The following is a 15,143-nucleotide window of genomic DNA, read 5'->3' as shown; positions in this document are numbered from 1 at the left end:
CATATGGGTGTCCAAGTTTAGACGCTTGACAGCAGACCTTGAAGATGTTGCCCGTCAGAAGGCCGTTCTTGCTCAGAAACACAAATGGAGTGATATTGAAAACCTTCCAAAACCGGACAAACTTGTGTTCGAAACATGGAATGCTATGCCCGACATTTATGTAAACATTAAAAAGTATGCGCTTTGAGTCCTGTCGATCTTTGGATCCACATATGTAAGTGAGCAGGTGTTCTCCAACATTAACTTTATTAAAAACAAACATCGCGCACGCCTCACAGATGACAGCTTGCGATCCTGTGTAAAGATGAAGGTGACGTCATACAGCCCTGATGTGCAGACGCTATGCGCTGAGGTCCAGGAGCAGAAATCCCATTAACCAAGTATGATAAATATTTTAATTGCCTATTATTTTATGTATATTCATATTTTTTCATTGTTCAGTGAAATAGTCCTTTTATTTTTCAGGCTGACAGCTGGCTGATGTTATTTTTGGTTTGCTGCTGGTGGAAAATTTAAGTTCGGCGTTTTTCATAAATACAAGAAGGACTCAAATAGACATTGAGTATTTTACTTAAAAGTAACTTTCAACCCAACGTCTTTTTTTCGGAGTTCAAAATGTTTTTGTTGCATGCAGAAATGTAATTTCGTTTTCTCTGCAGGAGTTCATCAATTTCATAAATGCAACACATTATAGTTTGTTTATACATAGCATAAAGGCAAAAAAAAACGTTGTATGCAGTGTTATTTCATTTTAAATGTCAAACGGGTTTTGCGGCTCCCAGTGTTTTCTTTTCTGTGGGAAACGGGTCCAAGTGGCTCTTTCAGTGGTAAAGGTTGCTGACCCCTGACCTAGGATAACGTGTACTACCTGCTCCATTGAATAAGTAGATAACGCTGAACCATCAAATCATGTTATAACAAACTAAGTCCTCTGTCAGCAGCAAGTCACATCCATGGCCAAAGAAAAAGCAGAACATTGAGATGTCACTTCCAAGCTTGCAAGCTAGTCTATCCTGACTGCTGACCACATGTCTATGTCTTCATTGTGAGACATGCACAGGAACAGATTTATCTGATGTTTCTCAGCATTTAAAATGGCATAGAAACATCACTAGACCAAAGTTCCAAGTGCGTTCTGATGCACACTGAACCATAACCCAGTAATAAGCAACCACTCTGAGTGGACTGGACAAATGGGCAGCACAACGCAGTGGAAAAATAGCTCTGTGTGCAGCCTGCAGTGAGCTAGCGGAACAGCCTGAACTGAACTGAATACTACTGGATTTCTGGTTTGATGCTTGATATTCACTGTTGTTGGCTCGTTTTTGCTGTTTGCACAATCTTTTCTTTTCTCAAGCATTGGGTGTTTGATGTTTCCGTGAACAGGTTCCATGGAGTTTCTCAGTTTTGTGAGAGTCTGCGGGAGGATAAATCTCAGAAGTAAGCGTACTTCCACAATAAATATACTTTATTTATACATGTACTTTGAATCTTCAAATTTTGTATACAATTTGCTATTTATCAAGTTCCTGGTAACTAACTTGTTTCATTTCACATAAATAGCAAACATGTCAAAAAGAGATATGTTCTCTGAATTAAAGTGTGGTTATCCACCCTGAACATAATTAGACTGGTCTATATATGAGTACATATGCCAATAAAGCCTCAGCATCTCCTGCTCACTGCAGCATACAAGGTTTGCCAGGATGACTAATTCCCTAAAATGAGTCATGAACCCGTTTTCACCAACACCCTATGACTTGTCACGAAGTGCTGAAGGAACTTAGCAAGTCAAGCAGTATCTATGGAGGGGAATTAACAATTCTGGCCATGACCATCACAATGAAGGGGAATAGCCCAAAATGTCAACTGTGATGCTGTCTGACCTACTGAGAATCTTCAGCATTTTGTGTTGCTCAAGATTTCCAGCATCTGCAGAATCTCTTGTGCCAGCCCCATGACCTCTGTTGCTGGTACACTTCATAAATCCCATTCCAGAATCTCCTGATGCTATCAACAATTGAACTCCACTGGCTCAGGTCATCTTATGCCGACTGATACAGTGAGGTGCAGAAATGCAGTTTGTAAGTTGGCAACTTCAAGATGTTATTCAGAACCAATGTCCCAGCCAACTTTTCACATAAACACTAAATATCATACGAGTCCATGTGTCCTGTCGAAGATATCCCCGACAAGCAAAACCTTGAATATAAACCAGGCATTTATTATTGCTGTGTATGGGAACTTGCTGCATTCAAATGAGGTATGGTACTGGGTTGTATAATAGCCATCAATTGGTTTTCAAGAGTTCTGGAACGAAGTGCTGTATGAATTACCAGTTTCACATTGCAAAAGGGGTTTCTCAATTACAACAGCCTTGTTCATTGTGAAAAGCAAAAATCCAAAGTCACCTTTGTCTCAAATGATCAGACTCTGCTAATCAGACTATCATCAATTATGTTGAAGTGTGTTCAGAGGTTGGTGATGTAACATATCAACTCCTGCCCGAGAAGCAACTTGGATCTGCTCCAATTTGCCTACCATCACAACAGATCAACGGCAGATGCCATTCCATTTGCTCTTCACTCAATCCTGGAACATCTGGGCAGTGAAGATACGTACATCAGAATGCCTTTTATTGACTACAATTTAGCATTCAATACTATCATCCCCTCAAAACCAAACAATCAGCTCCAAGACCTAGGCCTTAATATATCTTTGTGCAACTGGATCCTCAATTTCCTCACTTGCAGACCCAAATCAGTTTGGATTGGCACCATCTCTTCCACAGTCCCCACAGCACAGATGCATCACAAGGCTGTGTACTTAGCCCCCTACTCTACTTGCTCTATACTTATGACTGTGAGGCTAAGCACAACTCCAATGCCATATTTAAGTTTAGTTTACTGATGACACCACTGTCATTGGCATAATCAAAGGTAGCGATGAATCACAATATAGGAGGGAGACTGGAAATCTGGCTGAACGGTGCCACAACAACAGTCTCTCACTCAATGTCAACCAAACGAAGGAGCTGATTATTGATTTCAAGAGGAAAACAAGAGGTCCATGAGCCAGTCCTCATCCGGGGATCAGTGGTAGAGAGGGTCAGCACCTTTAAATTCTTCAGAGGATCTGCCCTGGGTTCAGCATGCAAGTGCCATTACAAAGAAAGCACAGCAGCGACTCTACTTTCTATAGCTGTGCGGTGGAAAGCATATTGGACTGGTTACATCACAGCCTAATAAGGAAATGCCAATGCCTTTGAACAGAAAAATCTACAAAAAGTAGTAGATACAGCCCAGTCCATCATGAGTAAAGCCTTTCCTACCACTGAGCACCTCCACATGGAGTGCTGTCACAGGAAATATCCATCAACAAGGACCCCACGATCTGGGCCAAATTCTTTTCTTGCTGCTGCTGCCATCAGGAAGGAGGCACAGGAGCCTCAGTTACCCACACCACCAGTTTCAGGAACAGTTATTATCCCTCAGCTATCAGGTTCTTGAATCTGAGGTGATAACTTTACTCACCCAACACTGAACTGTTCCCACAAATTATGGACTCACTTTCAAGGACTCTTGATATCATGTTCTCAACATTTATTGGGTTTTTTCTTGTATTTCCATAGTTTGTCATCTTTTGCACATTAGTTATTTGTCTGTCTTGGTGTTTGTGGTCTTTCGCTGATTCTATCGTTTATTTGTATTCGCTGCAAATGTCCACAAGATAACGAACCTCTGGGTTATATATGATGATGTATATGTACATTGATGATAAATTTACTTTGAACTTTGAAAAGTCAAGGTTTCCCTTTATTTTGTTACTTCAAAAGGTTTCTCTTTCAATTAAGATTTTCTCCTTTAATAGATGGAAGGAAACAGTGTAAATTAGGAAATGGCAGAGAAATTACTTACCTTACTGTGGAATTCCATCTTTGTTATAAGTAGTTTGAGGTAGATGCAACTCAGTCTCCCATAACCTTCACTTAAATGGCCCTTTGGGGAAAAAAAATTAAAATACAAACAAATTAGACTTCAGCAAATGATCCAACCCAGGAAGTAATTTTGGCACAATTTGAATGCTAGTGTATTTTAACAGCTGCTTTGCAAAACTTTTTCAGTACTTTCACTGATTCACTAGATGTCACTTGTTCCTTTAAGATCATGCTGAGTCAGCCAACCTCAGCCAAGTCAGTCAAGGGACCTTGACTGGCCTCCGAGTTGCTCTGTAGAGAAGGGAAGTGAGTGAAGATTAACTAGTAAGTATTCCTGCTTGCAATATGGTAATGGTAGCCGGAATTAGGAAGTACCCTGTGTTACCGGACCAGAGAATTTGTCTGTGTGCAGTTTGTGTATTCTCCCCTGACTGCTAGTTACCCTGAGAGCACTGGCTTCTTGCCACATGCCAAAGGCATGTTAGTTGGTAGATTAACAGGCAAATAAAAATTATTCCTGGTGCAGGTGGGTGGCAAGAGAATCAGAAGCTGATGATCATGTGAGAGAGAACAGGTTATAGGAAAATATTTAATGCTGTGAGAACTAATACAGGCATAATTGTATAAAGGGTCTTCCATGTTTTGAGAAAGTGTGATAAAACGAGAGGATGCTGGAGTGTCAGCTTTGGCTGTAATTCTGCAAGAATGGTGACATCCTTCTGCAAAGTTTCTAATCAGCTAACATTTGGTGTGTGTTTTTTCAACTGTAACACCTTGAACAGCTCATTCAATTACAATCAGAGACACAGGGTTCATCTCAGTCCACATTTTAAGAATGGCCACTGAGGAAAGTCAGAGGCAAGTCTGGCAAAATCCAAATCCAATAAGAGATGTCACCCGGTCAAAAAAAGAGAAAACATTGGTAACATTGGAAACATCACTTGTACATTGGCAGCTGCCCAGAATTAACAAGTAATAGAAGAATTACAGGAGGACACAATTAGTTACTGGAACACTGGGTGCCCAAAAGTTCCAGACAGATTGATATGTGGAGCAAAATGAAGCTTTCAATCAAAAGTAATAACAATACTGGCAGCTCAGTATGGAACAGGACAATATAAAGTGTCATCAACAGTGTTTGCAGGGATAGTCAGGATTCCTTCAAAGTTATTTCTTACACATTCCCAACTTTCTTTACTCTACCATTGTCAGCTACTTAGGCTCCATAACAGGAATACAACTCACTAAAGCTCAGTTGGTAATGCTTGGATGAAGCAGCTTTCATTAATGGCTCTATCCAAGTACAAACAGACATAAAGATGGAGATTTGTTCCATATTTCCTGAGATTTCTACATTCATTTCAGAATTCCAAATATTACAATTTATCTCAAGATTTTTAAAGTCACAAAACAGCCATGCTTCCAAGGAAAAGAATAAGCTTTTAAAGAACATTCAGTAAAAGGGCGCTTATGATTATTTAGATCTGCGACTTCTGACCTCATATCACTAACGACTCCGTTATAACTGCTCATAATAAAATGCTATTCCAGTGTATCATATGATCACAAGACGCATAGATCAGAACTCAAGACACTTGCAATAATGCCAAATACATTAACACACAGATTTCAAATTCCAAATTTTGCAAGGAAACATCAGCTGTTCTCTGCCTTACATGGAAGTCCTTAAGGTGCGGTCAACAGCTGGGGCCAGTTCCTCCCACTTCATTCCAGTGGTGGATCATCATGGAAACCTGTGCAAAAATATGATGCTCCCGAGCTTCCCCAAAACTTGTTTCGCAGAATCTATTCAAATGAGCTGTGTCAGGTTGAGTTTGAGGCAGAGAGCTTTCACACTCAACTAAATGCAAGAAACAGTTTTAGTGGATTGTTATAGTGATAGATAGTTTAATGGATTGTTTGAATTAAGGCAAGCTTTTAAAGTATTGTGGTTTAAATGTTTTTTTTATTTAATGTCAGAAAGCAAAAACCTTGGTTATCTTTTCCCTCTGTTTCTGACCGTCAAGTAGTTTCAACATCCCACATAACAGACACTGATAGAAGACTTGTCAGCACAGAGCATTGCTCGTGACTCAGTCAGCTGTCAAACCTGCAAAGGACTTGAAGCTTTCTAAAGATCAGAAACAATGATCTAGATACGATTAATTACCTTAACATTTTAATAGCTAAAGTAAAACTCTTAAATGGACTAGTTATTCAAAATATTTATGTAGATCATTACATGCAAATTACAAAATAGCTTTGTCCTTTATAGCTGTACCTCTCCATGGCAACTAACAGACTCTCCAAATCTAACAGAGCACCACTGGAATTGCCAAATTTTCCAACTTAAGTGTTGAGGATCTGTATCAAGTTCAGATTTTACAGTCAACAAATCCCCAATGATACTGGCCAGCAAGTTTGAGAGCATTCAGACATTTTGTCAATATTCAGACATTATAATTTAGATGGGATTGGAGGATGAATTCATGGGAGTCAAGATAAGAATAAGCCAGGTTATGGTAGGTACCAGTTTTGGGTAGAATAGACAATAGACAATAAGTGCAGAAGTAGACCATTCGGCCCTTCGAGCCTGCACCACCATTCTGAGATCTTGGCTGATCATCTACTATCAATACCCAGTTCCTGCCTTGTCCCCATATCCCTTGATTCCCCTATCCATAAGATACCTACCTAGCTCCTTCTTGAAAGCATCCAGAGAATTAGCCTCCACTGCCTTCCGAGGCAGTGCATTCCAGACCCCCACAACTCTCTGGGAGAAGGAGTTTTTCCTTAACTCTGTCCTAAATGACCTACCCCTTATTCTCAAACCATGCCCTCTAGTACTGGACTCTCCCAGCATCTGGAACATATTTCCTGCCTCTATATTGTCCAATCCCTTAATAATCTTATATGTTTCAATCAGATCCCTCTCAATCTCCTTAATTCCAGCATGTACAAGCCCAGTCTCTCTAACCTCTTTGCGTAAGACAGTCCGGACATCCCAGGAATTAACCTTGTGAATCTACGCTGCACTTCCTCTATAGCCAGGATGTCCAAGGAGGAGATACAATACATCTCCACCAAAGGAGGTGTAAGGCACTCCCTCCCTCCATTAGCCTGCAGGTCACCTTTGGAAAAGGTGTAGCATCTTCTTAGAACCCCAATCACGGTCACGTGAAGCCTTGGCAACAGGTGGTGGATGGTCATATGAGTAGCTGGTGCTTATCACAAGTCCTGGCTATGCGATCACTGACACCAGGTAGACAATCTCTGAAGGGTATTGATAATGACTGGGGGTCACCCAAGTTGTAAAGACACTGCCCAGAAGGTGGCAATAGCAAACCACTTGTGTAGAATTTGCCAAGAACAATCACCATCATCACCCATATTATACGACACGGCACATAAAGATGACGATGATGATATGGTAGGATTAGTGTCAATGGGTGTTTGATGGTTGCACAGGCTCGTTGGCCAAAGGGCTAGTTCCTATACTGTTACCCTTCCTGATTCTGTAATTTCAACTATTTTACTTTCCAACCTACTGTTGGTGGATTTGTCATCATGTATTCAACTGCACACTTTTCTGTCTTGCTAGCTTTATTTAAAATCCACATCTTAGTTCATATTAATATTGTCTTTCCTTATATCTCCTCGTCAACCACTTTATTACTTAAAAACTCCACTCATGTTAAACAGCTTGTCTTTAACAAATCCATGCTGATTTTCTCTATCAAATTATTTCCAGTTCTATCTGATTATTGTTTTTAAGACTTTCCTACTAAGGTTAAACAGATTGGTCTATTTACTGGTTTTATTCCAACACCCTTTAAGCAAGCATGTAACATTTGCAATTTCCCAGTCCTCAAACTTTGAGCCCCATGCAGAATCTCATCCTTTTGCTAGGATTCCAGACACAACATTACCTTCACGAAACTTCACATTAAGTACTTAAATGCTTTAGTAATGTCCTGTACTTTCATGAGTATATTTCCTTTTTTTTTAATCTTTGATCCACCCCACCTCTCCTCTTGCAACACTTTTTCCTGTTTACATTCTAATACGCTATTTTTGAATCCCTCTTCGTGTTTGCTGCCAGTTTTTTCTCATGCTCTCCCTGTGCCTCTTATTTGCATGAGGAAATGCAAAATCTGTTCCACATCTGATGAAGTGCTTTCATAATGGAAATGAAAAGAGAATACAATATAAACAAGTGAACACAAAGATGAGGATAATCAAAATCATTTCTTTCTCCAAGATTTTAAGTTTTTAGATAAGAATAGAATGCTGTGACCTCAGATTGGGCAATGAATATGCTGCTTGGTGCTATGGTTTAGCTCTACAGTAGCTTTCTCAGACTTCAGACAGCTTACTTTCATTCATGAGTTTGGACAACAAGTGCTAGTGGTCTTATGATATACTCTCCATGGAAACAAACCATATCCAAATTCAACCCACCCGCATAACTGGAGTTCCCATGCGAGACAATGCCAAAATTCTGATGGAATTATCAAAAACACCATAGCCAAGTTTTGCCTCATGTCTCCTTTGACCCAATCTAACATTTGTTCATTCAGTATAAATGAGAACAAAAACTGCAGTTTTGCAACAGCAGTGAAAAGGCAAAGCAACATAATACTTCAAACTTACGACACACGGTTTTAGTCTATTTTTTTATTCACATGTGAATTTCTTCAAAATTACCTTTCAAAGTAAGGGCGAAAAAAATCAAGAAAAAAATCTTGAATTCCACAACTTGGATTGCAGAGATTTTTGGCTAAACAGAACAAAAATGAGTTAAATATGCATTACGAATTATTCAAGTTGTTTTGAGTTTTGTGTGTTGTGGGCTCAGTTATTTTAACTATCATATTCTTTTAAATCACAAGCTCAGCATTTAACCCCAAACCAAGTTTCATCTGATTTCTGACAGATACCAGTCACTCAGGGGAATGACTGATCAGTGAACAAAACAAAAATGGGTTAAATATGCATTATGAATTATTCAGGTTGTTTTGAGTTTTAGTATTCAAGTGTTGAAGTTGAGGAAAGGCGAGGGTTATAGACAATGTCTTGGCAAGGATGGGCTTGAACAGGTGAGAATCCTCTGCTTACTACACGAGCTAGGCCATGTGACTGTGGCCGTGTGTACTCAAGCCAGACCAGTGAGGCCTCTTTAGTGAGAACTTTCTAGAAAGGTCTTCCTAAAACATAGTGTCCCTTTACACAGGAGTGCCAGAGAAGGACAAGACAGGAATAACAGAAGTATGTGAAACACTCAGGGATAACAGACTAACAGACTGAAGAGAGTACTCGTGCAGGAAATAATTCCATTGTGAATCCCAATAGAAACATTTAAAAGATGACTTCATTATTTGGTGTCCTCATATTTTTAATTCAACTCGTATCAATTATTCTCAGGTTTAAAAAAAAACCCGCTTTCTATTTACTAAAGCTCAATCACTGGACATAGGATGAAATGCAGAAACCTTCCAATTCTATAATGACTCAATTATCCATCAGTAACCAGACATACACTGAAAACATTCTGTAGAGCTAAATCATACTGTAATTAGGTTAAAACAGTCTGAACTTAAGATACCACAGTGGTTAGCACATCATTTCATAATTACAATGAGAATGTGGTAAACTTCAAAATTTTTTAAAATGCAACTACACTGAATATGAACTGAAACAGCAGGTTGAGAGATGGTCTCCTTCATATTTGCCACTATTTTTTTAAGTAGATGTACAGGTTGGGAAGGAACCATGAGTCCATCTGTGCAAACAGAATGGGTCCCATTTGTGCAATAAATAATGAACGATTGTCTTTCATCCATCCCCCGCCCGGTGATACTGCTTCATGGCTGCCAGCGGGCAGATCGTGGGCTTATCGCTCTAATCAGCTTGGGCAGACATTACAGCTGACACAAAGGGTGTGCACATTTCTTATGATCCCTGTTTTTTTTTATATATGGTGCTATTCTTGCTGTCACCATTTTCCCACATTGTCACAGCAATTCCTGCAAGCATCTGCTTTACATGCCCCGTGACTAACAAGTGCAGTGGAGTGACATTCTGAGACTCGCATGGGTGCATCCTACAGTTTCAGTCATTTTGGTACACAACGTCAACTCACAAATCAAAAGCAATAACCATGGAAATAGTTTGATATTTGTATTTTGAAATGCACATGAATAAAGATTACATTTTTCAACAATAGGACAAAGTATATCAGTCATAAATGTTCAGAAATATCCTTTTCATACTTCCCAAACACATTAACAATTCTGAATCACAAAGCTTAGGATAACCACTGCAAACAAATCCTCCCTTTCTCTGTCTTTTGTAGTTAATCAACTTCTTTCTGCTCAGGACTCAGATGCAATTTCTTCATTAACCAAGGTCTTTATGCAATTTCATACAAGTTAAAAGCTTGTCGAGGCTGCCTTAACAATACCAGGATTCATAAACAGCCACTTACAAAGTTAGATGATCAGGCTGAAGCCACAAGGGTACATCTACAGAATCTTTAACAAAGCTTGCCTTTGTTCCTTAAACAAAACAGCTTCTAAACAGCAGTCAGTTGAACAAGACCTCCTTCAAAAATGTATATACACTTTCCAGTCTGCCCTGCCAAAACTAATACTTGGTTAGCAGCAGCTCACAAAATTGTCATATCCGAATAATCTATCAGCAAGTGTGAAATGCAGCATATTTTACTTTCAAACTATGACTATGATGTATGTTAATATCCTGTCTTTAAAGACAGGAGGCAGAATAACAAGGTGACCTCTGTAGCATTGATCTTAAGTACCGTAAATTCCGGACTATAAGCCGCTACTTTTTTCCCCACGCTTTGAACACTGCGGCAACACTGCGGCAACACTGCGGCCTATACTACGGTGCGGCTAATGCATGTTTTTTTTTCATGCCGCCAAAAACATTTTGCCTCGTAACAGTAGACCAATAAAATTGATGAGTAGTTCACAGAGGTCCAATGAAATTGTACGATAAATCAAGCGCATTTTCACAATTAAATTATTGTAAATCAGTCATTTGTACTCACCCTCATCAACATGGAAAACACTCAAAGAAAAGCATACGATACAGCTTTTAAGTTAAAGGCGATCAATCTGGCGGTTGAAGAAGGAAATCGAGCTGCTGCACATAATCTTGGCATAAATGAATCAATGGTGAGACGGTGGAGACGCCAGCGTGAAGAACTGAGTCAATGCAAAAAGACGACAAAAGCTTTCAGAGGTAATCATAGCAGATGGCCCGAACTTGAAAACTTTCTTGAAGACTGGGTTAACACACAGAGAGCAGGCGGCCGCGGTGTTTCCACCGTGCAGATCAGACTGGAGGCTAAAGCAATCGCCACCAAAATGAAAATCGAAGATTTTAGAGGTGGGCCATCATGGTGTTTTAGACTTATGAGACGATAAGGCCTGTCCGTCAGGGTACGCACGACTCTGTGTCAGCAGCTCTTTCCCGACCACGAGGAACAACTTGCTAACTTCCGCACATTTACTCAAACAAAGATAGCGGAGAATTCCATCGGGCCAGATGATATCATAAACATGGATGAAGTACCTTTGACGTTTGACCTGCCTCTCACTCGGACTGTTAATAAAAAAGGTGACTCGTCCATCACACTGAAAACAAGTGGCCATGAGAGAATGCATTTTACTTGTGTTCTGAGCTGCACAGCATCCGGACTAAAGCTTCCACCGATGGTGATTTTTAAGTGGCTGACAATGAAAGTTCAGTGAAAGCTGCCATCAAGAGTACAAACTCAATTCCAGCTGTGATTCCTGGGGGCACCACGAAGTATTTGCAGCCACTGGACATCAGCGTGAACCGGGCAGTTAAAGTAGCGCTGTGCGTTGAGTGGGAGGCTTGGATGACGAGCGGCGAGAAATCCTTTACCAAAACAGGACGCATGCGAAGAGCATCTTTAACTCAAGTCTGCCAGTGGATCCTAAATGCATGGAGCCGTGTCACAACATCCACCATCACCAGCGGGTTTCAAAAGGCTGGACTGCTGCGTCGTGATGAAGAGGACCGTGTGCGCTCAAGTGAGAGCGACAACGAAGAGACTGAAGTGAGTGACGAGATCCTGAGGTTGTTCAATTCGGACACTGAAGGACTTTGATGGTTTTAGTGCGCAGGAGGAAGATGAAGAAGGTGATCAATAACTTTTCCTGATAGGCTGCAGTATATATATTTTTTTAACCAGTCGTTAGGAGATATTGGAATGTTGTTCGTGCACTGTTCAGTAAAAAAGTATACGCAACGTAATTTGTGTGTTACCGATACGTATGTATATTTAAAAGTAGCTGTGTTACAGGCACTGTTCGAATAAAAAGCATTTGCAATACGTATTTGTTTATGTTACCATACGGATTTAATTAAAAGTTAAAAAATCCTCATGTGTAATATCTTTCTGTGTAAATATCTCATATTACAACGTGGGACACCTGCGGCTTAAAATCCGGTGCGGCCTGTACAAGTACAAAATTGATTTTCTTTCTAAAATTAGAGCGTGCGGCTTTTAATCAGGTGCACTCTGTAGTCCGGAATCTACGGCATATAAATACCAATGTCTATCTCCTTTTCATTGAGTCAAACATAATACCGTAATGGCCAAGTAGGCCATTATCTGAATTATCAGAATCATACGGATGAAATAAAATTCCATCATCCAAGTACATTTCAAAAGATAAAAGGTGCTTCACAAATACAAAGTGCAATGTTGAAAACAGATAATCAAATTACTTAATTAATCAAGCTATTCACATGTTTAAGTGCCAAGGTTTGCATAAATGCCAAATATCAATACTCCACATAGCTTCCCATTCAGGCTAGGACCATCTTTAATTTTCCGTTCATCTCACAGACAAATTTCAAACCAAACACAAGTCCCTCAAACTCATAATTCTATCCAATTCTCACAGTTGGCAACAATAATTAGCTCATACTAATTGGTGCATTATCATCTTCAGACTCAACTTCTCCACAGAATCATAGAATTATTAGAGCACAGAGGCAGCAATTCAGCCCATGAAATCTATGATAGCTCCAATACAGTAATCCCATCTGGCCCAATTCCCCACAGTTCTCTCAGTTACTTTTCTCAAGTGGCATCCAAGTTCCTTTGAAAAGCCCTCAGTGAATCTGCCTCCACTTCCCTTACGGCAATGAATCCCTGAGCATTATCACAAAGAAAATATATTTTCTCAAAGTCTAGTTGTTGCCCAAAGTTTGAAATCTGTTCTCATCCTTGAAACAGAATGGGAAAACCATTCCTCTATTTAACTTTAATTAATCATGAACCTGCACACAACAAAGCTCCTCTCAGTCTTTTGGAGAACACCCTCAACTTCTCCAGTCTTAAATTATTACTGATATCCCTCACTCCTGGAATCACCCAGAGAGTCTCAGCTTGGAACATCGTCTCCTCATTCCTCTGCACAGATGCTGCCTGACCTGATGAGTTTCTTCAGCATTGTTACTCTGGATTTCAACCATCTGCAGAATCTCTTGGGTTTACCATTCTGGTAAACCTCTTGCAAGCCTTTGCTTGTTCTTTTATATTCCTCTCATAGTATGACCAAAATTTCATGCAGTTGTGGCCGATCAATAGCTTCATTCACTCTAGGCCTCCATGAATCGGAGGATCCCATATTCAAATCACTCTCAATACATTCTTCTACTTTCAAGGATTTATGTAATTATATACCTATGTCCCTAGATTCCTTCACACTCTGAGAACGATGTGATTTTAGTCAATATCATTAACATTGCTGTATTGTATCAATTCACATAAATCATAAACTTAGTCTGCCACTCATCTACTCGTTCACCAAACCTTATCTATAACTTTCTGAAGCCTGTTTGTTCTTCCTTCATAGTATATCAAAATTCCAAAAGCTATCATCCCAAAACTTAAACCTAACACTAATGTCTATGTCATTATTATATCACGAAACACCTAATGATCCCTGATTAACAGCAGAAGAACAGCACCATCGATTTACCGTTTGTTATATGCCTTTAACCATCCTATTCATGCTGCCAGTGTCTCTTTACTTCCTTGCTCTTCAGTTTTGCAGAGCAACTTCTGTTTGGGACTTGCTCAAATCCTCAAGACTACATCTATTGCAATCCCATCATTAACTTTGTGTTCCGTCATCAAAAAAACTCTTCAGATCAGTCAACAAATCAACAACAAAACCTTCAACAAATCCATTCTAGCTGAGTCCAAGTACCAAATAATGTTTTCCCTGAATAGAATTTGGAAAAATGTCCTTATAACCAAAGTAAAATAGTTTGACCTCCAGTTGCCTCCCACTCCTTTTGACAAGAATGTTCCCTAACTATCTTCCTTGTACTATTTGATTTGGATTAATTTTATTAAACCTGCTCTACCAACCCTGAACAACCAAGTGTGTATCACATTCAGATTAGATGACTGCTTTATTTTGAGCAGAGCCAGCTTAGCACTGTCTCATCATCAATTGTCACCCCATCTGTTATCTCTATCACTTCCCTTTCCATAGAGAGTTTAGCATCAACTTGTGCCTTATAAAAAGAATGGTATTTATTATTCCAACGTACTAAAAATGTGCTGTTCACTTTGTTTAAATTAACTAACTACACTCCTCTTTTAACTATCTGCCTAGTCCTTGCTTTTAGATTGACTATCCTTCCCCCCCTCGTACACTCTGCTCACTTTATTTTCCTTTTCACTTTAGCCCTCAGCTTACTTTACTCAGCCTGGCTCTCCTTGGAATTCTTCATCTGGAACAAATTGAAATTGATGAGAAATAATTTGGTGTGTAGTGTGCAGTTTTGGTCACCGACCTACAGGAAAGATGTGAAAAGGTTAAAGAGTATAGGGAAAATTTTTCAAGGATGTTGCTGGTGGCTTCCAAAGCTGTCTGCGGCAATGAATTCCATAGGTTCACCACCATCTGGCTAAAGAAATTCCTCTTCATATCTGTTCTAAAGGAATGTCCTTGTATTCTGAGGATGTGCTCTCTGGTCCTTGCCTCGCCCCCTTTTGGGAACATCCTCTCCACACACATTCTATCTTAGCCTTTCAACAGGTTTCAATGAGATCCCCCATTATTCTTCTAAACTCCATCGGGTACAGGCCTGGAGACATCAAAGACGGCTCATACCTTTTACTCCCAGA

General features: G+C 39.7%; 1 protein-coding gene across 4 annotated transcripts in view; it reads right to left on the bottom strand.

The window, feature by feature from the left end:
• hip1 (huntingtin interacting protein 1) overlaps positions 1–15,143 on the bottom strand; it is a 353,299-nt gene that overhangs the window by 144,280 nt on the left and 193,876 nt on the right. For all 4 annotated transcript variants that reach the window (XM_059973084.1, XM_059973085.1, XM_059973083.1 and 1 more), the window contains one exon: positions 3,918–3,998. In XM_059973084.1, the coding sequence (XP_059829067.1) occupies positions 3,918–3,998 (81 nt within the window). The remainder of the gene's footprint in view (positions 1–3,917; positions 3,999–15,143) is intronic.

The sequence above is a fragment of the Hypanus sabinus genome, chromosome 6, assembly GCF_030144855.1.
Source record: "Hypanus sabinus isolate sHypSab1 chromosome 6, sHypSab1.hap1, whole genome shotgun sequence".
Lineage (NCBI taxonomy): Eukaryota > Metazoa > Chordata > Chondrichthyes > Myliobatiformes > Dasyatidae > Hypanus > Hypanus sabinus.
Note: the sequence above shows the minus strand (reverse complement) of the source record. Positions and strands in the feature narration are given on the sequence as shown.